The sequence below is a fragment of the Budorcas taxicolor genome, chromosome 8 (genome assembly GCF_023091745.1).
Source record: "Budorcas taxicolor isolate Tak-1 chromosome 8, Takin1.1, whole genome shotgun sequence".
In the NCBI taxonomy this organism is placed as follows: domain Eukaryota; kingdom Metazoa; phylum Chordata; class Mammalia; order Artiodactyla; family Bovidae; genus Budorcas; species Budorcas taxicolor.
In genome coordinates, this window is record NC_068917.1 from 48,979,352 (window position 1) to 49,006,405 (window position 27,054).

Here is a 27,054-nt window from a genome sequence, read left to right on the forward strand (position 1 = left end):
ATTATAAAGATGCAGCTGCCTGCATATGGAACAAGGACACTTACTGGAACCAAGACAGCTCTAAAGTAAGTCATCTCTCTCTCTCCCTCTCTCTTCCTCTCCCCCTCTCTGTTTTCTCTCTATCTGATACACACACACTCTCAGTGTCTCTATTTCTCTCTGCTTTGTCCTCCTTTAGTCCCACAGCTTAAATCTCAGGGGCATTCTGTCAGTTTCCCCAGTTTCTACCCTGCCCTCTTGCCTTTGCATAAGGCTGCCTAATTGGTCGTTACCCAGCACATGGATGGATCTCTTGAGTATAATGCCCAACTCAGAAAATAACCATCCCTTCCCACTTCTCCAAACCCAGGTTACCCTAGCTTTCTTAAGCATGGTGAGGATGAAAGCCAGGTGGACAATGCAGGCATTGTCTGGCATGCACTTAGAATCTTTGACCCTTAAAAGCATTTATTTTTGATTCCTAAATGAAAATGCTCTTGGTCTTATATTGTGGGAGGAAGTGAGATGAAGTGAAATATAAGGAGTAGGAACCTCAAACATTCATTCCTTATATTCCATGCATTGTAGCAGTTAAATCTCAGGTTTAATAGCGAATGTATAAATGAAATAATATTTACCCTCTTTATGACTTTCATTCATAGTCATTGAAACCTTGTCCTACCAGGTTTCCAGTGTGTGTTAGATAGGAATGTTACTAATGAACTTGGATCCACTTCCCAACCTGCAGCAAAGCCAAAATTCAGTTTAAAAATAGAGACAGGATTTTGTAAAAGGTGTGCTATAAGTCTCATCTGCAAAACTAAGTTACAGATGTGAGGCTCTGGTAATCTATCTAAAGTAGCAGAGCAGCAAGAAGGGAATTAGCTACATATTCATCAGTGGTGGGACAAAGATAAGTGAGTAATCACGCCCAGATTTGGCTTTGGGAGATGAGATATGGGCCATGTAGAAGAGAAAGATGACAGAGAGCCATTTTAGTGCCTGCCCAAGAGCACCTCATGTAGGAATGGGAGAGGGATTGACTGTATTCCCATGAGCTGAGCCAGGAGATCGAAGTGCAGAGATTGGCATCTTCTATCATGAAACACACCACTGAATGTTCCCAGAAGGGTTCTCAGCTTCTATTAGAACACCTCAAGAAAGTCAGTTTTGAACATCCTTCAGTGCCAGAGAGGGTCAGACACAGGCAAACCCAGAGAAAGCCAAAACAAGAGTGCATGTCCACTTTTCCTGCGCTTGCTTCTCCTTCCTCATGTCTTCTCACACTCAAATCCTCAAGGAGCCAGAAGGAGTTGGGGTGTAGGGAAGAATTCCAAGGGGGACAATTGGGAAGAAGCCAGCTGAAGTAGACCAGACTGACACACATGCCTCTTGAGAACCTTTCATTTTAAGTGAAATTTTGGCTGGTGCATGGGACTGGGCGTTTTACTCACTCAGTAAACCTGTTCTTGGGACAGAAGTAGCCAAAAGGTTTTTATAATATCTGAGTGACTAGAAAAGTCTGGAAACATGTCCTATATTTCAACTAAGAGCATAAAAAGGAATTATCCCTTCCAAGTAACTATGGATGGACAGCAATGAAAGAAGAATAGATTTGTTTTCTGATTGTACCTACTTACAAGACCTACTTGTTCAATGAGCCAGTTGCCCATTTGTATATAAAATAGAAGTCTATTCACATCATCCCTCTCCATCCCCTTCCCTTACTTTAATTTTCTTCATGGCGCTTCAATGACTGGACATATTTAAGACTTGTTAGCTATTAATTGTCTGTCTCTCCCTACTAGAATACAAGCTTTATGGGAGAACAGATGTTGGTCTTTTTTGTTCTCTGCTATATCTCCATTTCCTCTAATGGTGTCTGGCACAGTGTGTGTGTGTGTGTATGTGTGTGTGTGTGTGTGTGTGTGTGTGTGTTAGTCACTCAGTCATGTCTGAATCTTTGTGACCCATAGACTGTAGCCTGCCAGGCCATGGGATTCTCCAGGCAAGAATACTGGAGTGGGTTGCCATTCCCTTCTCCAGGGCTGGCACATAGTAGGTACACAATAAATATTTATGGAAGGAGGAAAGAAAGGAAGACTGTATTCCACAAACATGTATTAAGTTCCTATTATTTTGTTAAGTGCTAGGATAAGAAATGTGCCAAGTTATCATGAAGAGTGCTAGGGTAAGAAACATAATTCAAAGCAAGGTCACTGTACATTAGGAACTCACAGGCTTTTGGCGGGTAATGGGTGCATGCAACCACAGTGGTGGTATGTATGATGGATAATATGACAGGAAGAAGGTCAGGATGCTGTGCAGGACACTTGAACTGAGATAAGTTGAGGAGAGGGTCAAGGATGGCTTCCTAGGGAATTCCCTAGTGGTCCGGTGGTCAGGACTCAGTGCTTTCACTGCCGAGAAACCTGGGTTCACTCCCTGATTGGACACTAAGATCTTGCAAGCTGTGTGGTGGTGTGGCCAAAGAAAAGTATGGCTTCCCAGTAGAGGTGACCACCTGAAGCTCCTGGGCTGAATGTTTAAAGGAACTATCTGTTGGTGGAATCTGGAAAAATACTACCCAAGTTTCAGTGGTAGCATAGTTGAATTCCTACCCCAGTGACCCCTCTGGCTTCAGGAAGCTGAGTGGAGCCATGGATTCATAGGGGAGCAGTCATTCAAACCACTGGAATTTCTGGTTGTGTTAATAGTAGTCTAAGTGATTATGGGAAGTAGTATTTTATTTTAATTATAATAGTTTGTGTTATTTTATTTGGACTTCATTGAGGTATTACTTAGCTATAACAGAGTGAGTTCCATGCAAAGTAAATGATCAAGAGTACATCTATCATTGTTTCTTCATTTGTTAAATCCCTCACCCAAGGACTTCATGGCAGATTATGACCCCCTGTCATAATCACTTATGTAAGACCACTTCTAAGGAACTCACAGGAAGTTGCACATTGAATCCCATAAACTCAGAGGGATTAAATACAGAGTAAATTTGATGTTGTGTCACAGAAGATAAGAAATGTCAGATAGAAAGGAACAAAGAGAAACTTGAGTAATTTTATTAAGCAGATTTTTCTTATACAGCTAATGGATCAATGCCAAGGCATTTTTGGAACAGGATAAAACTGATGAGCAAATTAGGCTAATATTAGATTAGTATTAACAACATCACAGTCATTTTGGGCTTAAAATGGCAAATAAATGAATAGGACAAAAGTGTGCTAACATTCATTTTATGAACAGATGAATACTAAGTAGGTCTCAAATACGAGCTGTTTTGGTGGATGAAAATACAACATTTAAAAATTAAAGACTCTAAAAGGGATATAATTATAATGGATTTGAGAAATTAAATTGTCATTTACTTATTGGTTCAGGTATTTTCTTTTTCTTTGATTGACACAGTAGAATAGTATTTTGAGCACTACAATCTGACAGATGCTTCCTGCATTCAGATCTAAGTACTACCTGAAAAACGCATATGGATCAAAACTTTTATAAATGGAATAATTTTAAATGTCAGTGAAAGAGATCCACTTAAACCAGGGAGAAGGAAGATGTTTGGAAGATAGTGGACTGTTTAGTCAGGGCCCTCTCTTACTTTCTATCTCCATCATCTCTGAATTTGAAGTTGATGCCACAGGTTCCAGCATGCTCTCCTGGATTTTGGCTTTTCCTATGTCAGTACAATTGCATCTGACTTTCCTGTTTCAGGAATTCTGTATAAGTTTTGGCCACCTCGACCGTACTTTCCTTGTCTTATGCTTCAGCTATGGGCTTGGGAATTCTGTCAAGTATCATTTCTTGGCACTTGGAATGTGAATGAAAGGAGGTATCTCCCATTTTGATCCTGTTACTCTCCTTTGTGACTCTTTTTCTGTGTCAATAGTCATGTCACATAGCTTCCCAGGTGGCTCAGAGGTAAAGAATCTGCCTGCCAGTGCAGGGAGCCCAAGAGATGCGGGTTTGATCCTTGGATAGGGAAGATCCCCTGGAGTAGGAAATGGCAACCCGCTCCAGTATTCTTACCTAAAAAATTCCATGGACAGAGGAGCCTTGTGGACTGCAGCCTGTGGGGCCTGCAAAGAGTCAGACATGACTGAGCGACTGAGCACAGTCATGCCCTAATTTAACTTCTAGAGAAACTAGCTTTTAATATTTCATATGTGTCAATTTGCTTGCGTGCATGTGTGTGTTCTAAGTTGATTCAGTCCTTCAGTATGAGTTAGAGGAGCATGCTTTCAGGGAACCCTATAAGGAACCCAAAAAGAAATGCCTGTTGGGCATCATTTAAAATGAATCTTGCTGAGAGAGATTCTTCCAGGGGGTAAGTCTTCCTCAGCACAAATAGGCTGGTTACACTCAAATGTGAAACTTGAGGGGAAGTCCTAAGTGACCTACTCATTTCCTGAAGCCATTGCCCAGATTATACACCTACTGGCTTTTCTTAAATGTAGCCATACTGGAAGAGTTCATTTTGGAAGATTAGAAATAGAGACTTAAAAAGTTGATACTCAGGAAAATGGGGAATAATAATGATATTATGACATGTACTTCCTGTATACATATTAGATATTTTTTATATTACTATTTTACTCAAGCTAGATTTTATTATGCAAATTAAATGGAAATTTTAATGATTATCCTGTAAGCTTATGCTATGATAACTGCACATATCAAATTGCCGATCTCCAGTTTGTGATACATATATATAAAGCCCAAAAGACTTTTAAACATATGAAGTGTTTTTATAAATTATCCACCCTTATGTCAGGTTATGAACATTTCTAGACCACAGTGATTTTTCAGATTAAGTTGGTGTAGGATTAGGTTTGCCTACACACAACAGAAACCAAAAATCAACAGTGGCTGTTCACATAAAGTTTTATTCTTTTATATAAAAGGTCTATGGCACCAAGCAGCCCCCGGTGTTGAGCCGTGGGTGTAAGGGCTTGGGGTTGGGTGTGCTGTGCCCCACCTTCAGTACAGAGGAGAGATGGCAGGTGTTTCTGTGGGGTCACGTTGGTGGGCGGCAGAGGAACTTAAATATCTGGCCTTGGTTCAGAAACCTAATAGATTGCCAGACAAAAGGAAACACTTGAAGTAAGAAACTTCCTGTAAAGCTTCATAGGTAGAGTTTATATTTATAGCACCAATGTACATTTTGAAACCTTCTTTCGGGGTGGGAGTAAAAGGGGAAGAAAGGGGTGGGGGTGGGTGAAGAGGTAGATGAAAGCTTTAATTTAAAAAGAAAGTTCAATGAAAGGAAATTCTTTTGATTAAATATATTTTATTTAGGTGTTTTTGGACCATATTATTAAATTAATTGTTAAGCTGCAGTCAAGTTGTGGAAGTGAGAGTTTTGATAAGCCTTGTATGGACCACATTGTGAATCACTTGCCAGTTGTATTTTATGGAGCTTATTTTATGATTTAAAAGACTGTACTATATATAGGAGGTATGTTACCTTCTCCTTATTTGTATGTTTACCATATACTTTGATATTTGAAATGTTCTGTACTGGAAAGGCCACTTATATTTCTAGAAAAGATAGGATTTTATGCAACCTTTTTTCTTTGAATTAACAGCAATAAAAAAATGAAAAATGAAAAAAAAAAAGTCTAGAGGATAACAGGCCAGGAGTGATATGAAAGTTCGATAAATTGTCAGCCACCTACTTCTTCTTGCTTTCTGCTCTGCCATCCCTTACAAAAGGCCCAATATGACTGCTGGAAATCTGCCATTATGTCCACATTCCATGCCATAAAAAGAGAAATAGAAGCTGGAGATTGTATATATTAATTCCATTATGCCCTATTGTCCAGAACCAGTCACTGGTCATTTCTAAGTATAAGGGAGGCTAGAAATGTAGTCTGAAACCTCATGGGCCCAACTAAAATTTGAGGGTTTTATTATTGATGAATAACAGAATGGGAAGTCTAATATTGGAGGATACTATTTACCTCTGATATGGGAGACACAGAGGGTAAGTGTGGGCTCTGCTGACAGATTGCTTCTCATTGATTCTTGGCTCCACCACCTACTAGGTTGTAACTTTGGTCAAGAGTTTACAATTTTCTGTTTCTTTATTTCCTTGGGTAAAAAGTGGGAATAGAGTTTTCATGAGCATTTAATGTGAAGACATTTAGAATGGTGTCTGGTCAATGTGATATTGTTATTGCCATTATTCCATGGTTTATTGCAACTCACTAAGCTACATCCATGAATCCAGGCAAATTGCAAGTGGTCAAACAAGAGATGGCAAGAGTGAACGTCGACATTCTAGGAATCAGTGAACTAAAATGGATGGGAATGGGTGAATTTAACTCAGATGACCATTATATCTACTACTGTGGGCAGGAATCCCTCAGAAGAAATGGAGTAGCCATCATGGTCAACAAAAGAGGCCAAAATGCAGTACTTGGATGCAATCTCAAAAACGACAGAATGATCTCTGTTTGTCTCCAAGGCAAACCATTCAATATCACAGTAATCCAAGTCTATGTCCCAACCAGTAATGCTGAAGAAGCTGAAGTTGAACGGTTCTATGAAGACCTACAAGACCTTTTAGAACTAACACCCAAAAGAGATGTCCTTTTCATCATAGGGGACTGGAATGCAAAAGTAGGAAGTCAAGAAACACCTGGAGTAACAGGCAAATTTGGCCTTGGAATGCAGAATGAAGCAGGGCAAAGACTAATAGAGTTTTGCCAAGAAAATACACTGGTCATAGCAAACACCCTCTTCCAACAACACAAGAGAAGACTCTACACATGGACATCACCAGATAGTCAACACTGAAATCAGATTGATTATATTCTTTGCAGCCAAAGATGGAGAAGCTCTATACAGTCAACAAAAACAAGACCAGGAGCTGACTGTGGCTCAGATCATGAATTCCTTATTGCCAAATTCAGACTTAATTGAAGAAAGTAGGGAAAACCGCGAGGCCATTCAGGTATGACCTAAATCAAATCCCTTATGATTATACAGTGGAAGTGATAAATAGATTTAAGGGCCTAGATCTGATAGATAGAGTGCCTGATGAACTATGGAATGAGGTTCGTGACATTGTACAGGAGACAGGCATCAAGACCATCCCCATGGAAAAGAAATCCAAAAGAGCAAAATGGTTGTCTGGGGAGGCCTTAAAAATAGCTATGAAAAGAAGAGAAGTGAAAAGCAAAGGAGAAAAGGAAAGATTTAAGCATCTGAATGCAGAGCTCCAAAGAATAGGAAGAAGAGATAAGAAAGCCTTCCTCAGTGATCAATGCAAAGAAATAGAGGAAAAGAACAGAATGGGAAAGACTAGAGATCTCTTCAAGAAAATTAGAGATACCAAGGGAACATTTCATGCAAAGATGGGCTCGATAAAGGACAGAAATGGTATGGACCTAACAGAAGCAGAAGATATTAAGAAGAGGTGGCAAGAATACACAGAAGAACTATACAAAAAAGATCTTCAAGACCAAGATAATCATGATGGTGTGATCACTCATCTAGAGCCAGACATCCTGGAATGTGAAGTCAAGTGGGCCTTAGAAAGCATCACTACGAACAAAGCTAGTGGAGGTGATGGAATTCCAGTTGAACTATTTCAAATCCTGAAAGATGATGCTGTGAAAGTGCTGCACTCAATATGCCAGCAAATTTGGAAAACTCAGCAGTGGCCACAGGACTGGAAAAGGTCAGTTTTCATTCCAATCTCTAAGAAAGGCAATGCCAAAGAATGCTCAAACTACCACACAATTGCACTCATCTCACATTCAAGTAAAGTAATGCTCAAAATTCTCCAAGTCAGGCTTCAGCAATACGTGAACCGTGAAGTTCCAGGTGTTTTTAGAAAAGGCAGAGGAACCAGAGATCAAATTGCCAACAGCCGCTGGATCATGGGAAAAGCAAGAGAGTTCCAGAAAAACATCTGTTTCTGCTTTATTGACTATGCCAAAGCCTTTGACTGTGTGGATCACAATAAACTGTGGAAAATTCTGAAAGAGATGGGAATACCAGACCACCTGATCTGTGTCTTGAGAAATCTGTATGCAGGTCAGAAAGCAACAATTAGAACTGGACATGGAACAACAGACTGGTTCCAAACAGGAAAAGGAGTACGTCAAGGCTGTATATTGTCACCCTGCTTATTTAACTTATATGCAGAGTACATCATGGGGAATGCTGGGTTGGAAGAAGCACAAGCTGGAATCAAGATTGCTGGGAGAAATATCAATAACCTCAAATATGCAGATGACAACACCCTTATGGCAGAAAGTGAAGAGAAACTAAAAAGCCTCTTGATGAAAGTGAAAGAGGAGAGTGAAAAAGTTGGCTTAAGCTCAACATTCAGAAAACTAAGATTATGGCATCTGGTCCCATCACTTCATGGCAAATAGATGGGAAACAGTGGAAACAATGTCAGACTTTATTTTTGGGGGTTCCAAAATCACTGCTGATGGTGACTGCAGCCATGAAATTAAAAGACGCTTACTCCTTGGAAGAAAAGTTATGACTAACCTAGATAGCATATTCAAAAGCAGAGACATTACTTTGCCAGCAAAGGTCCGTCTAGTCAAAGCTATGGTTTTTCCAGTGGTCATGTATGGATGTGAGAGTTGGACTGTGAAGAAAGCTGAGCACCTCAGAATTGATGCTTTGAACTGTGGTGTTGGAGAAGACTCTTGAGAGTCCCTTGGACAGCAAGGAGATCCAACCAGTCCATTCTGAAGGAGATCAACCCTGGGATTTCTTTGGAAGGAATGATGCTAAAGCTGAAACTCCATTACTTTGGCCACCTCATGCGATGAGTTGACTCATTGGAAAAGACTCTGATGCTGGGAGGGATTGGGGGCAGGAGAAGGGGACGACAGAGGATGAGATGGCTGGATGGCATCACTGACTCGATGGACGTGAGTCTGAGTAAACTCTGAGAGTTGGTGGTGGACAGGGAGGCCTGGCGTGCTGCGATTCATGGGGTCGTAAAGAGTCGGACACGACTGAGCGGCTGAACTCAACTGAACTGAAGCTACAGCCAGTATAGTGTCTGGGTTCACTTTCACTTTCACTTTCATGCATTGGAGAAGGAAATGGCAACCCACTCCCGTGTTCTTGCCTGGAGAATCCCAGGGACCTCGGAGCCTGGTGGGCTGCTGTCTATGGGGTCGCACAGAGTCGGACACAACTGAAGTGACTTAGCTTATAGCTCTAGAACTTAGTAGGATTCCTGGCATTTCACAGATATGGATGGATGGATGAATGACTGAATGAGTCAGACTGCTTGTTTTATATTGTGGAACTTCTTTTCTCTCTGGTTTATCTGAGCATTAGTTAATCCCTTTCAACCTCAGTTTTCCCCTCCTTAAAATGAAGATTAAAATAAGCCAAGAGTCCTTCCTTTCTCCCTCCAGATCTGCTCCCCACCCTTCTCAACCCTGCTGTGTGTACCAAGGAGGCTGACCTTTATGGATTATGTCAGTGAGATCTTTTGCCCTCTGGCTTTCTGTGAATTGCCAGGAACTGTCCTGTGGAAGGCACTGACAGGTGATCAGCAATGCGAGGAGAGCTGGATTGGACATTTCTTAGCTTTCCTTCTGAGAGGCCATTTTGGCAGTGGCTGTCTTCTATGGATTAAATGATTGTGTCCCTCTCAAACTCAGATGTTGAAATTCTAACTCCTAGTGTGATGCAATTAAGAGATGGGGCATATGGGAGGTGTTTAGTTCATGAAAGTGGAGTCCTCATGAATGAGATTAATACCCTTATAATAGAGACACCAAAGAGCTCTTCCCCACTTCTGCCATTGTGAAGACATTGTGAAAAGACGGCTGTCTGTCAGCTAGAAAGTAGACTCTCATCAGTCACTGCTGGTGCCTGGATCTTGGCCTTCTAAGCCTTCAGAATTCTAAGAAATAATTTCCTATTGTGTATAAGTCACTCAGTCTATGATATTTGTAACAACAGCCTGAGCAGACTAAAACACTGTTTCTGTTCTGAAAGCCACAACTACCAAGTGACCCTCTCTTTACAGCTGTAGATCTGGGTTCCATAACTGCCCTACCCTGTGACTCACCAGTATTGCTGTCGTCAGGGTGCTTCATCATTGTTTGCTAGTTTTCTGAATTCTGGCCACACTTTTATAAGTAGATTCTCTATTAAACTTTCTTCATTTCCCCCATATGATTTTTCTTTTCCTTCTGCCACCATAATTAATACATAACACTCAGTGTTGCTTTAAGTATTTAGAGAGATAATGTATATAAAATGCTTAATATGGTGCCTAATACAGAATAAGGAGTCAATAAACTTAAGAGCCACTAATGCTATTATCTGTTTCCTTTTACTATTCATTATTTCAATTTGGCAGTACCTTTGTTTTATATAAGTTTCAATGGTGTTGATTGATTTATTGAAATATTTACTGTCAAAAATGATTAGAGCATATCTAAGGTTAACTGTTGGGCCAATTTACACCTTAAAAACAAAATTATACCTAGTAATTTTTTCCCTAAAAGATAATGCTTTATTTTTCATTAGAGTGTAAAATATGGAGCCCAGTACAGAGTCCTCTGCTGTTGATTTGTGAAACTTGGAATCTCTGAGGAAGAGTAGTTGAGTTACCAGTATAAGAGTCAGAGCTGGGAAATTAGGCTGGGAGGCTGATGATTCAGGAGGTTGAGGTCTTAGGGGACAGAAATCATAGAAGCCATGGAGTAGACCAAGGAACCAGGATCAGAGACTATAGTTAAAATTGCTTTGAATAGGATGGGTTCTTAGTTTTACAGAGCCTCTTTATTCTTCACAAAAATGGACCAAAGGAATTTGACTCTAGCTATTGGATACTCTTGCAGTTAAGGTCTTCAGTTTCTAAACAGTATTTTATCTCTCTCTCTCTTTTTTTTTTTTGAACAAAATCTAGTGGAATTGATGTGATCTGGGGCTTTGTTGGATATCTTAGGGAAACTTGTCTTCAGGTTTGTAGCAAGTAATTGATTTCTCTTGGTGGTAGTGAGTTCTGAATCTCTGCTGTGAACCTCCATATTTGTGATCTTCTAGAGTTTCGTATGGGAAAAATATTGAATCCTCAGCATACATTTTTATTCCTAAGATCCTCTAGACATTACCCATGATGCTTCTGCAATTGACTTGAGTATACACTATAATTATCAGGTTTTTCTCGTAGTAATAATTGTTTGATAATTCATTGAATTATCTTCTGTGATAGAGAATGGATAACAATGATAATGATGGTATCTAAAGTCGTGTGTGATTTACAAAGTGATTGTTACATTTTCTTACTTAGGGAAGTTAAAATATACTACCTTGAGAAAGAAATAGAAAGCAAACAAGAGTTAGTATTTAGTTGAATGAAGTACTTTCCATTTCACGGAAACAACCAATCTGATTTTTGTTCCAACAAAACACTGTAAGAAATTGCCATTTTCACATATTTATGATGAAATCATTGACTGCTATGGGACATTTTTTTTTATATGAATAGAGTCAACAATTAAATCAGAATGTACTTCAGCAGAGATATATTTTAGTAAGTGAGAATTTTTAACTTTATTTTCTTTATATGTGATTTTTTATTTTTTCCAGACTTGGATATCAGAAACATGTGAAAAAATGGCACAAGTTTGTTTAAATACAAAACTGGCCAAAATAAAGAGTAAGGCTTTATTGAATGAGGAAACGATGAACTCTGGAATTATTGAAAGGTATGCTTAATATAGCCCTTTGCTTAGAACGGGCATCTATAGGAAAGGGCTAATAAATAAGCAGTAAAGGAGGTAGGTTGGCCCCAGCTACACATTATTGGACTACAGCAAGCACGGACACTGCATCTCAAGCTGCCATGCTTTCTGTTCATGCTGCTCCCTCTGTCTGGAATTCTCTTTCCCTTGGTTGTTTGCCAGTCAGCTCTGCGCATTATAGGTCCAATTAAAGTGTCTTTTTCCCTTTACGTGTTTTTTTCTGGTCATCGTTCTGACAACCTAGGTTTGAACCCCATCTCTACAATTTATTGCTAAAAGTTAGTGCGTTTCTCTGGAAATGCATGACATAGACTTCCTCTTGTAGTTATTGGACAGAATGCTGAAATTTTCCATTTACTTATTGAGACATTTTATTAATATTTTGCAAAGTGCATTAAACTTGCAAACATGGAAATCCTTTAAAAATTTATAATAAAAATTCAGCTCCCAAATTAGTTTTATATGGCTTTGAAAGTTTGTAAATGTCAGTTTGACATGTTTTCTAAAAATTGTTGTCTTGTTTCCAGGGACACTGGATTGCCTGCCACAGGTTTTGGAGCTCTCTTTACTAGACACCCACCAGATTGGCGCAAAATGTTCGTAGCCCCTAAACTGCTGCAGATTGCAAAAAATGTTTCTTAATAGTTCAGAAGGTTTGATTGCAGGGGTGAAGGAATTAGTGGTGGACCAAAGTCAACAAACTGCCCTTTATGTGGTATCTTACAGGTTACCTTCCTTTCTTAAAAAAATGGTGTTTGTTTTTTTCCAATTTATAAACACCATCAGACTGTTAGAAGAAAAGTAGATTATCATTTAAAAAATATGAACAGTGATATATGTGTTTGTATGTATGTGTATACACAAAAATTAGCACGAGACTTCTTTCCTTTAACAAGCTTTTCCCATCAATATGCAAGCAATAATAATAATAATACAGTAGTTAATACTCAATATTTGTAGATTCTATATTTGTAAATTCTCTTACTGCTAAAACTGATTTGTAACCCCCAAATCAATACTAAGGGTGCTGTTGCAGACAATAATGGATATGCATAACGACATTAATGGTGGCAAGATATTTGAGCCACCCAAAGCACACATTCCCAGCTGAGGTGGAACAAAGTGAGACTACCTTCTTATTTCAGTTTTCAGAGTGTATGCAAGTGTCCTTTTCACAATCATGTATTTTTTGCATTTTTTTGGTGATTTTTTAGTGATTTTGCTGTTTGAAATGGTTTCTAAGTGTAGTGCTGAAATGTTATTTAGTGTTCCTAGGGCAAGAAGGCTGTGATATGATTTATGCAGAAAATAGATAAACTTCCTTCAGGTATGAGTTACAGTTCTGCTGGCCATACTCAAAGTTAATGCATAAACTATATATTGAATAGAATGTCCTTAAACAGAAACACACATGAAACCAAAATATGTATTGATTTGCTGATGAAAATGTTGTAACCAGAGCTTGAAGGAACCTACCCCTGTATTTCTTCTAATACATTCAAGATTTTCTAATTCAGTGTTCACAATGACTTTGCAGAACATTACTGTGACTATTGAGAACTGACTGTATAGGAAGAAACTACTGTTTTTTTTAACTAATAAAAGAAATTACTTTTGGAGACAACATGGTTTGTCACTATAGAAAAAATATTTCTTTTCTACTCATCTTTGTAAAGAAGACAAACTTTCATAATTGCTATAATGATGTGTACATATATATATATATATATATATATATATGTATGTGATGAAATATAGGTAATTATAAGCATGAAATGGAGAAGGCAGTGGCACCCCACTCCAGTACTCTTGCCTGGAAAATCCCATGGATGGAGGAGCCTGATATGCTGCGGTCCATGGGGTCGCTAAGAGTCAGACACGACTGAACGACTTCACTTTGACTTTTCACTTTCATGCACTGGAGAAGGAAATGGCAACTCACTCCAGTGTTCTTGCCTGGAGAATCCCAGCGACGGGGGAGCCTGGTGGGCTTCCGTCTACAAGGTCGCACAGAGTTGGACATGACTGAAGTGACTTAGCAGCAGCAGCATAAGCATGAAAAAATTCGAAGTGTTGGATCGTGTACTATGCAGATATGAGTATATGTATCATCACTGGCAATTTAGTTGTTTTTGCTTCCTTTGAGAACTGTCTGGCTTTAAAGCTAACCTATTTTGCAGAGTGTGTGTAGGATGGTAGTGGAAAGTGCTGTAAGCTGACCCTGAGTTGTCTCCTACAACTTCAAGTAGAGAAAATATTCTCGGATATAGAGGACCTGGGCAGTATGTCTTGAGGAGAAAGAAATGCCAGGGAAAATAAGTGCAGTTAAGCCCAGAGAAGTACAGCAGAGGCACTCAACTCATATCTCTTATACTCACAGTGAAGACACCAGCTGAGCCTCCCTTTTCAGTGGACCATTTATAGAATCATCAAAAGCAGAGGCAACTGATCGTCTTATTAATAATGCAGCTGAATTCCTGGTCTTAAAAATATCATGACACATCTAAAGAACAAAAGCATCATGAAGAATGAAAAGACTTAGATAACTTCTAACAGATGAAATAGACCTGATGGAACAAATGTAACAGGAATTCGAAACCAATGGAACAAAAATAGAAAGCTTAATTACTTAGGGAAATAAAGAAAATGGTTGCAAATATAAGGCAAAATAATAAAAATCAGGTTGACATTAGTTTCCCAACAGCAACATTGGATGCAAGAGCATAATATTAAAGTATTGAAGGAAAAGAATTTTGAATCCGTAATTATTTAAATGTGCAAGTCAAATAAAGATACTTTTAGGTATACAAGGACTAGTTTCAGACTTACTGTCCTGACACGGATAATGATAGAACTGCATAAAATGTTATGCAACTGTTGTCAAGGATTGAATAGCAACCAGTGGGGTTCTGTGCTCCTGAAGGTGAGAACTGAGGATCACTTACTCACTGAGGTCACTTTTCCTGGCTACAGGGCAGGGAGGTGAGCCCAAGAGCAGAGCAGTGTTATTGTTGAGCTGGGGGTGGGGAATAGGAATTTAGAGCTTCTGATATAATTGGAATTTGTAGGACAGACTATTGCACAGAAGGATGTTGTGTTTGGAGGTAGGAACAGAAGTCTGCATGCAATTTCCCTCAGGTTGTTAGTCAATTGCTTGGCTCTGCATACACTATCAAAATAGTACATACTCCTGCTTTTAAAAAATCAAATGAAACTGTCTATAGTGTTTTCTGAAATTTCACAGTGCTGCCCCTTCCTGCATGGTAGTATTGTGTAGTGAACTTCAGGGCTACATTACCTACTTTCAAATCCTGGCTCTGACACTTACTAGCTATGTGAACTTGGGCTATTAATAGTTGCTTAACCATTTTGTACCTTGGTTTCTTCATCTGTAAAATGAGGATTGAGTTATAGAGTTGGGATGACTAAGTAAGTTAATACATGTGAAACAGAACAGTAATTCGTGCATATATGTTAAATGCTAAGCAGATCTGCTGGTCCAGCCACTTGGCAAACACTTTTGGTTAAGAAACTCCTATCTTTCAGTTCAGGAAAATATTCTTCATTTATTTCACTGATTGATGATTTATACCTTCCATTTTCTCTGTTCTCAATTTTAGAAATACTTTATTTAAATGTTGGTTTGCCTGGCCTGGTCTTCTAATTTTCTTGTCTTCTCTCTCATATTTATCTTACTGTCTACTTTACTGTCTGTGTCTTCAACGCTACTATTGAGTTCTCTTTTTGTTTTCTGAATCCTTTGGTTTTTATAGAATTCTTTGTTTGTTTCATGAAACAAACAAATATCTATTTGAGGATGTTAGTAATAGTTAGTTTTACTAAATTTTTATCCATGCATAGTATCTATTTCCTCCAAGATGCTTTTTATTAGTTTGCCTTTTGTTTGTTTGGTGTCTATCTTCGATACTAGAAGCTTTCCTTAGATGTTTGGTAATTACTTCTTGGTTCTCTGCTCATGGGCTTCCCCGGTGGTTCACCTGGTAAAGAATGCACCTGCAATGTGGGAGACCTGGGTTTGATTCCTGAGTTGGGAAGATCCCCTGGAGGAGAACATGGTAACCCACTCCAGTATTCTTGCCTGGAGAATCCCCATGGACAGAGGAGCCTGGTGGGCTACAGTCCATGGTGTTGCAAAGAGTTGGACATGACTGAGCAACTAAGCATTCCTGCTCATAATTAAGAGATGAGGCTCAGAGCCTGTGTGTGAGGCTTAGTTATTTGGAGCTTCACTGGAGGGATCTAAGCATGTGTTTTGTTTTTTTTTTTTTTTTGCAGAAGCCCTGGTATCAGTATTTTAGTCTTTCCTTTTGGGCTGGTCACATTCCCCAGAGGAAGTTCCCCAAATTGCCCATCTGCTCTAGTACCTGTGGTATTGGAGTAAACAGGGCATTTGGCTTGGACATCCATGTTGATCCTTCACTGTGTATGGTCGCTGAACTATGTTGTTGGTCAAGGACTTTCTCTTTTATCATTTCAAGTGAAAAAATTTCTAGCTTCCTCCTGAAGTAAGGGAGTAAGGGAGGGGCGGTTATTCAGTAATGGGGTGTGGAGGAAGATCATGCCTGGAGTTTATGTGCTTCACAAAAAGCTCTGCCCCAATCTTCCTTTGCTGCTTTAGGATTTGGTCAGCTTTCTGTTAAGTCAGAGACCACTTGTCCATCTTCTCTTGAGCTTTGAATGTTCATTTCTCATGTTCCTTTTTCTGTTCTCCTTGTTCTTGTGGGTTTATTTTTATTTTTTTAATCTCTTTAATTTGATTTTAGTGAAGCTTTTTGAGGAAGCAAGATTCAGTGTGTACATTCAATCTTAACCTTGAAGTCATTCAGTCTCATCTGAAATTTCACCTCTTCTGAAGGACCTTCCCTTTCTACTGCCACTCCCAGCCCTCATGGTAGGTCTCTTGTGGGTGTTCATAGTACCATGTACTTCTTTTATCCCTATCCAGTTAGGTTGCTGTTACTTACATTCTTATTTGTCTTTCTTACTGAAATCAATGCTCTGAAGCAAAGGCTGTTGCAGCTCTCCCCAGTCCTAATGAAGAGCCTGACCTACTGTGGATATAATTAATTTCTCAAACAAACTATTTCTGATGTTGAACAGCAAATTATACTGGAAAAGGTGTATAACTAATTCCTATTTTGCTTGATTTTACAACTTTAAGTCCTGAAGAACTAAAGTTCTCAATGTTAGTTTGGTAAATATATTAAAACACAAGGTCTCTTAGAAAATCAGCTCTTATTAGTTTGAATTACTAGAATTACTTGTTTTATTTGATTCACAAGTATTAGCAAGGAAATGAATACATGAGTACCTTCAACCATCCCCCACTAATTCCATATGTAATTCTTTCTTTCAGTTAATGTACACTAATTATAGGGCATTGTATACAATAGAATGCTCTTGTGGTGTAGAATCTGCTCTCTTGAATATTAAATATTCTTTTGCTTCTTGCCAACTGTACAGCTGTAGAAGTTAAATGTCAACTCTAAAGGCAATGAATAAAAATGAGTTTGCTCAATGGACCAAAATAATGTGCCTTTAACTTATAAAATAAAAGCTATAATCATAATGTAAATTTAAACTTCAGGTTACCTTGATGGAAAAAAATCAGAATACAGATATAGCTTTGTTATTTAGGAGACATTAGTTAGATGCATTTGTCTTAATTTAGATAACATTCATTATGTTGTGATAGCATTTGACAGTCTGTTTCTTTTCTTGCAACTCAAAAGCAGTAGCCCACCTACTTTATTTTAAGCCAATGTGAAGAAGACACAACACCTCTCTTCCTTAAACTGGCAGCAAACATCTCAGTGGAACATTTTGAAAATCAGAACAACCAGAATGTTTGACATCACTGGATTTATCAGTCCTGACCTTAACTAGAGAAAAGGGCTTGGTGAATAATTCCTTCTACACATCCAGATGGAGATATGTTTTTGACAACTGCAATATATAGAGTGGTCAGGTTGAGACCAAAAGTGATATTGATAATTTACACTTTAAAAATGAGATTGATATGCCTTGAGGCTGGAGTGAGCTTGTACAGAACTAGAGTTCTTGCTTCTCTTGAGAGTTGATTGCATTTCCATCAGTGAATAACCAAGGAATTGGCATTAGCCAGTGATGGAAGGGGTGAGAGTCAAGAAGGCTCAAAGATGTCAACAGTGCTCTTATGGTCTCAAATGGATACAGTTGCATGTTTAGGGGTCTCTAACATACATTGCTTTTACTACATGGATAGAAAGACTAAAGGTCTAGAAAAATAATGAGGCACATTTCTTTTAAGGCATATAGGAAAAGTGGATAGAAACATGAAGCTGTAATAAGTTAAAGGCCTTTCTTTGCCCTTCTACCTGATTCTTAAGACTCCTCAAGGAGCTTTCACTTAATTTGAAAGTACTTTTTGTGAGGGATGAAAAACTCACTGTCAGAAGGCTCCTGGATATCTATTATCTAATACAAAATCATTTTACGATTTGTCCATAGCACCAGACAGTTGTAGCTGATTTGTTCTAAGAAGTAAGGTTCTTCATGTACAATATAATGTCTTGACTGTGTCTATGACCATTAAACAAACAAAAAAGCAGAAACCAAACTAACAGAACAAACAACCACAAAAACTGTATAAAGCAAATCCAATTTTGAGAGATGTGGTATAAATATAATTTTAAGATCTTATTTCTCAGAAGCCCTTATTTAAACATATGTACATAACCATATATGGTCCTGGAATAATGGTTCACAGGAGAAGTTTTTCTTTTTTTAATAGGAAAAAGCCAATTCTAATATAACATTTGCTGGGTGAAAAGCAGATCCATGGGCTTCTGGGCCAGTTTGAGGGCAGCTGAGAGGTATTAATCACCTACTAGAGGGTGGAGAAAAAGCAAGGTAGATCTCTTACAAGGTCAGCTCTAACTAATGTGTCCTGTCATTTTTGCCAAATTTCATTGCCTTCTTGTGGTAGTGATTAGTGTTTATTGTTGAAATGTTATGATAAATGTGTCTTGTTTCCAGAATTGTCCAAACATTTATGTGATCCACCTGACTGGAGAAGAAAGAAATCAGTAGTGTTTTAGATCACTGGATAGCTTTTTGGCCATAGTGTGGTTTTTAAGAAAGGGGATGGTATAGGAAAATAGGAGACATGGATTCTACTTTCAGACATGTGTTAAACCTACTATGTGACCTTGTGCTGGCTAATAACCCTCTCTGGGCTCCAGTTGTTTCCATCTGGAAAATGAAAGGATTGAACCAAACGATCTGTAAAGTCCTTTCCTGCTCTAAAATTTTATGCTTCTAAAGGAGAAAGGCATCTGTAGCTGCATAAATGGACAAGTTAAATGAGGCCAAAAAGTAGTTCAGACAGTTAAGCTTTCATTGTTGGCACAGAGCACTTATCCATATATGTGTGCAATGATCACCTCACAGTCGCAGTAGCAAGCTTAGGGCACGGTTTAAACTTCCAATTCACTCTTCTCCCTGGAGCATATAACATCTGTAAAACCTTTGGCACTCTTCAGAGGAAAGGGACTGAATATGAAGAGCAGGAGGGTCTTTTCTCCCCCTCAGTGTGTAAGGCATTTACTGTCTTTTCCTACTCGGGGACTTGGATTGTGGCTTGTTTCTTGGTAAAATAACACCAAGTTGTTGAACATTTTTCTACAAGAAAGAAGTTTAAAATTGCCTGATGGTGATGGCGATGAGGATAACAACAAAGAAAATGTGGAGAGGAGAGTTGTTTGGTGAAATGATTATGGAATGAGAGGGAGACAGATCTGAACTGAATTCTTTTATTTTTTAAATAAAAAAAATATTTTAAATTGGAGGATAATTGCTTACAGTGTTCTGTTGCTTTCTGCCATACAATAATGTGAATCAGCCATAAGTATATATATGTACCCTCCCTTCTGAACCTTCCTCTCACCTTCCACCCCATCCCAGCACTCTGTGTTGTCACAGAGCACAGAGTTGAGCTCCCTATGTTATACAGCAACTTCCCATTAGCTGTCTACTTTGTATATGGCAATGTATATGTTTCAATGTTACTCTCTCAATTTGTCCCACCCTCTCCTTACCTTTGTCCATAGTTCATCAGGCACTCTATCAGATATAGTCCCTTAAATCTATTTCTCACTGCCACTGTATAATCGTAAGGGATTTGATTTAGGTCAAATCTGAATTTAGGTCAAATACCTTAATAGTCTAGTGGCTTTTCCTACTTTCTTCAATTTAAGTCTGAATTTGGCAATAAGGAGTTCATGATCTGAGCCACAGTCAGCTCCTGGTCTTGTTTTTGCTGACTGTATAGAGCATCTCCATCTTTGGCTACAAAGAATATAATCAATCTGATTTTGGTGTTGACCATCTGATGATGTCCATGTGTAGAGTCTTCTCTTGTGTTGTTGGAAGAGGGTGTTTGCTATGGGCAGTGCATTCTCTTGGCAAAACTCTATTAGCCTTTGCCCTGCTTCATTCTGTACTCCAAGGCCAAATTTGCCTGTTACTCCAGGTGTTTCTTGACTTCCTACTTTTGCATTCCAGTGATAACAAACAGTAGTATTCTGTGTCTTGATGGTCTGGATAACCACAGTGGTGTGGTCACTCACATAGAGACAGATATCCTGGAGGGTGAAGTCAAGTGACCTCAGAAAGCCTTACTACCAATGATGCTAATGGAGGTGATGGAATTCCAGCTGAACTATTTAAAATACTAAAAGATGATGGTGTTAAAGTGTTGCATTCAATATGTCAGCAAGTTTGAAAAACCCAGCAGTGGCCACAGGACTGGAAAATGTCAATGTTTTCATCCCAGTTCCAAAGAAGGGAAGTGCTAAAGAATGTTCAAACTATTGGACAATAGCACCCACTTCCTATGCTAGTGAAGTTATGCTCAGAATCCTTCAAGCTAGGCTTCAGCAGTACATAAACCAAGAACTTCCAGATGTACAAGCTGGGTTTAGAAAATGCAGAGTAACTAGAGAGCAAATTGCCAACATTCACTGGATCTTAGAGAAAGCAAGCGAATTACAGAAAAAAAACATCTACACCTGTTTCATTCACTACATGAGAGCCTTTGACTGTGTGGATCACAACAAACTGGAAAATTCTGAAAGAGATGGAAATACTAGACGATCTTGCCTGTCTCCTAAGAAACCTGTATACTGGTCAGGGAGCAAGTTAGAACCTCACATGGAACAACTGACTGATTCAAAATTGGGAAAGGAGTACAACAAGGTTGTATATTGTCACCCTGTTTGTTTAACATATATGCAGAGTACATTATGTGAAATGCTGGGATAGATGAGTTATAAGCTGGAATCAAGATTGCTGGGAGAAATATATATATATATATGATACCACTCTAATGGCAGAAAACAAAGAGGAACTAAAGAGCCTCTTGATGAGAGTGAAGGAGGAGAGCAAAAAAGTTGGCCTAAAACTCAACATTCAAAACGCTAAGATCATGGCATCTGGTCACATCACTTCACTTCATGGCAAATAGAAGAGGAAAAACTGGAAACAGTCATAGATTTTCACTTCCTGGTCTCCAAAATCACTGCGGATTGCCTGCAGCCATGAAATTCGAAGACTCTTACTTCTTGGAAGGAAGGCTATGACAAACCTAGACAGAGTATTAAAAAGCAGAGACCACTTTGCTGACAAAGGTCCATATAGTCAGAGCTATGCTTTTTCGAGTAGTCATGTACAGATGTGAGAGTTAGACCACAAAGAAGGCTGAACGCCAAAGAATTGATGCTTTTGAGCTGTGGGGAAGACTCTTGAGAGCCCCTTGGACAGCAAGGAGATCAAACAAGTCAATCCTAAGGGAAATCAACCCTGATTACTCATTGGAAGGAGTGTTGCTGAAGATGAAGCTCTAATACTTTGGCCACCTGATGTGAAGAGCCCAGAAAAGACTCATTAGAAAAGACCCTGATGCTGGAAAAGGTTGAAGGCAAAAGGAGAAAAAGATGGCAGAGTTGAGATGGTTGGATAGCATCACCAATTCAGTGGACATGAACTTGGGTGAACTCCAGCAGATGATGAGGGACAGGAAGGCCTGGCATGCTTCAGGCTATGGGGTTGCAAAGAATTGGACACAACTTAATGACTGAACAAAAACAACAAATATTCCATTTATATATATCTCATTTCTTGAGGTAGGCTTATATTGTTATAAACTTCCCTCTTAGAACTGCTTTTGCTGTATCCCATAGGTTTTTGGAAGATCAGTGATATATATTGAAAACTTTTGGAGAACTTTACATAGAAGTCATCTACAAAAAGATATGGGTTTCCTCAGTGGTGCAGGTTCAATTCTTGCATTGAGAAGATTCCCTGGAGGAGGAAATGGCAAGCCACTCTAGTATCCTTGCCTGGAGAATCCCATGGACAGAGGAGCTTGGCAAGCTACAGCCCGTAGGGTCACAAAGAATCAGACATGACTGAAGGGACCTGGCATGCACACATGGGTTTTGGGTCATTGTGTTTTCATTGTCTTTTGTTTCTAGGTATTTTTAACTTTCTTTTTTTGATATTTTCAATGACATCTCGGTTATTTAGAAGTGTGCTGTTCAGCCTCCATGTGTTTGGTTTTTTTTTAACTGATTTTTTTCCTGTAATTGATATCTAGTCTCATTCCCCAATGACTCAGAAAGGAGACACAGGTTTGATCCCTAGGTCAGAAAGATCCCCAGGAGAAGGAAAATGGCACACCACTCTAGTATTCTTCCCTGAAAAATCCCATAGACAGAGGAGCCTGGTGTGCTACAGTCCAAAGAGTTGCAAATAGTCAAGATACAACCGAGGGACTAACTACAGCGGCAAGCACACAGAGTTGTGGTTAGAAAGTGTGCTTGATATGATTTTAATTTTCTTAAGTTTACTGAGGTTTGATTTGTGACCCAGGTAAAGAGCCTCTTGATGAAGGTGAAAGAGGAGAGTGAAAAAGCTGGCTTAAAACTCAACATTCAAAAAATGAAGATCATGGCATCTGGTCACATCACTTCATGGCAAATAGATGGAGAAAAAATGGAAACAGTTATAGACTTTTTTTTCTTGGGCTCCAAATCACTGTGGACAGTGACTTCAGCCCTGAAATTAAAAGCCTCTTGTTCCTTGGAAGGAAATCTATGACAAACTTAGATAGTGTATTAAAAAGCAGAGATATCATTTTGCCAACAAAGGTCTGTATAGTCAAAATGATGGGTTTTCCATTAGTCATGTACGGATGTGAGAGTTGGATCATAAAGAAGGCTGAGGACCAAAGAATTGATGCCTTCCAATTGTGGTGTTCGAGAAGACTCTTGAGAGTCTCTTGGACAGCAAGGAGCTCAAACCAGTCAATCCTAAAGGAAATCAACCCTGAATATTCATTGGAAGAACTGTTGCTGAAATTGAAGCTCCAATACTTTGGCCACCTGATGTGAGGAGCCGAAATTGGAAAAGACCTCGATGATGGGAAAGACTGAGGGCAGGAGGAGAAGAGGGCAATAGAGAATGAGATGATTGGATGGCATCATTAACTCAATGGACATGAGTTTGGGCAAACTCCAGAAGATGGTAAGGGGCAGGGAAGCCTTGTGTGCTGTAGTTCATGGGGTCACAAAGAGTCAGACATGCTGAGTGACTGAACAACAACTAATGTGATTTGGAGAATGTCTCATGTGCACCTGAGAAAAAAGTGTATGCTGATGTTTTGGAATGAAATATCCTGAAGATATCAATTAAGCCATCTGCTTTAAGGCTTGTGTTTCCTTATTAATTTCCTGTGTGGATGATCTATTCACTGGCAAAAGTGGGGTGTTAAAGTCCCCTGCTATTATTATGTTACTGTTGATTTCCCCTTTTATGTTTGTTAGCATCTGAATTCAATTATGACTTCCTTTCTTTTGTTAACAAATTATTTTACCAAAATATAGTTACCTTACAATGTTGTGTTAATTTTTACAGTAGAGCAAAGTGATTCAGATATATATATATTCAGATGTATATGTGTGTATTTATGTACACACATATGTTCTTTCTCATATTCTTTTTTGTTATTGAATATAGTTCCCTGTGCTATATTACATTAAGATTTTGTCATTTAATCCATTCTGTACATAACAGTCTGCATCTGCTAATCCCAAACTCCAAATCCATCCTTCTCTCTTAGCAAACCACAAATCTGTTTCTCTCTGTCTGTGAGTCTGTTTCTGTTTTGTAAATAGAAAGTTCACTGTGTGATATTTTAGACCCCAAGTGTAAGTGATGTATAGTATTGAGTTGGCCAAAAAGTTTGTTCTGGTTTTTCCATACCATCTTGTGGAAAAATCCAACAAACCTTTTGGCCAACGTGGTATTTGTCTCTTTCTGAGTTACTTCACTTAGTATGATAATCTCTGTGTCCATTCATGTTGCTGCAAATGGCATTTTTTTCTTTATTTTTTATGGCTGAGTAATGTTCCATTGTATACATGTACCACATCTTCTTGATGGACATTTAGGTTGTTGTGAATAGTGCTGCTATGAATGTGCAGGTATATATCTTTTTTTGATTCTTCTTATTTGTTGTAGGACCTTTTGTTTCTGTGTCCAATTTTCTTCTTTTGGATAACATTCTCTCTCCCATTCAGTGCAATCCAATTAGACTGTGTGATGAATGGGATGATTCTCTTCTCCACTCTCACCTCCTCACAAACCCACAAACACCTGGGCATATGACCCAGGCCAGGCCAATCAGAATGCACTCTAGTATAGTAATCAGAGTTTTGGGCAAAGTGCCCTCTGGTGTTCCAGGTAACAAGTTATAGAGGGCATCTTGCTGCTAGTGGAGCATGTCTGTGAATGAAACTGAACAGAGGTGTGGGAAAAGAGTTTGATTACATTCTTTTTACCTGTGCTGGTATTTTTCTTTTTTTCCTCTTCATGGAGTTTAAATAATTTATAACTTAAGAGTAGCACTACTAATAGCAAATATTTATATGATGTTTATTACGTACCAGGCACCATTTTAAGGGTTTTATATATACCGACTCATTTACTCACTATGAGTTGATTCCGTCATCATCCACATTCTATGAAGGGAAAAAATAAGAGGTATAGAGAAGTTGAGTAACATGTTCAAGCTGGTAAGTAATAATGAGCCAGAATTTGAACTGAGAAGTTCTTACATCAAAGTTCATGGTCTTAGCTACTCTACTAAGCTGCTTCTCTGAATGATAGATCAACTAGGTGATATCTGAATATCACTTTCTTTTGCTAACTCAGAGATGATAATTGCTACATTTAGCCTTGAGCACTAAGCTCTTGAAGGAAGTACTGGTGAAAGTGTGGTCACTAGTCTCCAGAGATGGCTGCCAGCAGTTCCTTCTCTCTCTGTATATGCATGCTCCCATCAAGAGGCAGAGGTTATCTCTCTTGTCTGGCCTTATGACTAGCTTTGATCAGTAGAATGTAGCAAAACTGATGTCCTAAGACTTCTGAGTGCAGACTTTAAAGGGACTGGTAGTTGCTGCTTTCTGATTCTTGGACTCTAGCTGACATGCTGTAAGTAACCAAGACACATGGAAGAGAACAAAGGCACTGTATTTGACAGCTCCAGCTGAGCTTCCCAGACAACAGACAAAACCAGCTGCCAGCCGTGTGAGTGAACTATTCAGTGTAGTCAGATACCTAATGACTTTAGCTCTCACTGACATCACATGGGGCAGAAAAACCACCCAGTGGAGCGCATCATCCCACATAATAATCAGAGATAATAGCATGATTGTTATTTTAAGCCAGGAACATTTAAGCCACAGCAATAGGTAATTGAAAACAACCTTCATGTCTCTAACTACCATGATTATATGGCTACTTCTACCATTATTTGGCCTATAGGTATAGTTTTGTCATAGCTAATCCATAAGGCATGCAAGCAGTTCAAACTTTTGAGACTGATGAGCTAATAAAACAAATGAGTGGTAAAGATGTTCAAAATGTCAATATTGTGCAATTTGTACTTAATCCTGTTTCCTTCCCATGCCCATTAATGATGAGCCTGTATTAGTCTTTATAATATTGGAAGTTTATGTAATTGTCATAAAATTATCATTATTTATAATTACTTAAAGTAAGTCTTCAGCAGGTCCCAGTGGATAGTACAATACTATGCATCTTTGAGCCACAGAGGTGATTTCACAAGAATATGAACTTTCCAGAATTACAGAAATCTTTGCTACTATCCATATTTAATTTGGTCCCATATTTACTGCTCACATAGTTAACTTATTACCCTAACACGTAAGAACAATATATTGCTTTCAAATAGCTTCCAAAAATTATTAGGCCTAAACAAATTTTATTTGTTCCATATATCTGAGTTTATTCTTTCAACATAAACAACAGAAAAATAACTAGTCATTTCTTGTGTATTAGTAGGAGATATACTTTGCTGAAAGTGATAGAAAACCTAACTAGAAGCAACTTAAATAATTAAGGAAGTTGGTCATTTGGCATGAAATATAAGGAAGCTCAAGACTGATGTGGCACCTAAACAATGCCATCAAGGATACAGGGTCTTTTTGTCTTTCTTCTCTACCAGTTTTGCTAATTAGCTTTCATCCTCTTAGTCTCAAGATGGTTACTATGTCTCCCAACAGCAATCTGTTCTAGAAAGGAGGATGTTGGAAAATGAAGAGGATCTTCATTTTATATCTATTGGATAAATTATGACATGGCCACCCTTGGCTACAAGAGTCTTCAAAGCAGAGAAAGACAAGGGAAGTTGGAATAGAGGTTGAGCCAATCTATTGGACATGAAACAATAGACTGGTTCAAAATTGGGAAAGGAATACATCAAGGCTGTATATTGTCCCCCTGCTTATTTAACTTATATGCAGAGTACATCATGTGAAATGCTGGGCTGGATGAAGCACAAGCTAGAATGAAGATTGCCAGGAGAAATATATCAGTAACCTCAGATATACAGGCGACACCACTCTTATGTCAAAAAGCGAAGAGGATTTGAAGAGCCTCTTGATGAAAGTGAAAGAGGAGAGTGAAAAAGCTGGCTTTAAACTCAAAATTCAAAAAATGAAGATCATGGCATCTGGTCCCATCATTTCGTGGCAATTAGGTGGGGAAACAATAGAAACAGTGATAGACTATGTTTTCCTGGGCTCCAAAATCACTGCAGATGGTGACTGCAGCCATGAAATTAAAATACACTTGCCCCTTGGAAGAAAAGCTGTGACCAACCTAGACAGCATATTAAAAAGCAGAGACATTACTTTGCTGACCAAGTCTGTATAGTCTATGGATT

At 38.7% G+C, this 27,054-nt stretch overlaps 1 protein-coding gene across 1 annotated transcript in view; it reads left to right on the forward strand.

Moving 5' to 3' along the window:
• CFAP95 (cilia and flagella associated protein 95) overlaps window positions 1–27,054 on the forward strand; it is an 89,010-nt gene that overhangs the window by 29,923 nt on the left and 32,033 nt on the right. Inside the window, exons 3-4 of the mRNA XM_052645354.1 lie at window positions 11,590–11,708; window positions 12,272–12,340. Of these exons, the coding sequence (XP_052501314.1) occupies window positions 11,590–11,708; window positions 12,272–12,340 (188 nt within the window). The remainder of the gene's footprint in view (window positions 1–11,589; window positions 11,709–12,271; window positions 12,341–27,054) is intronic.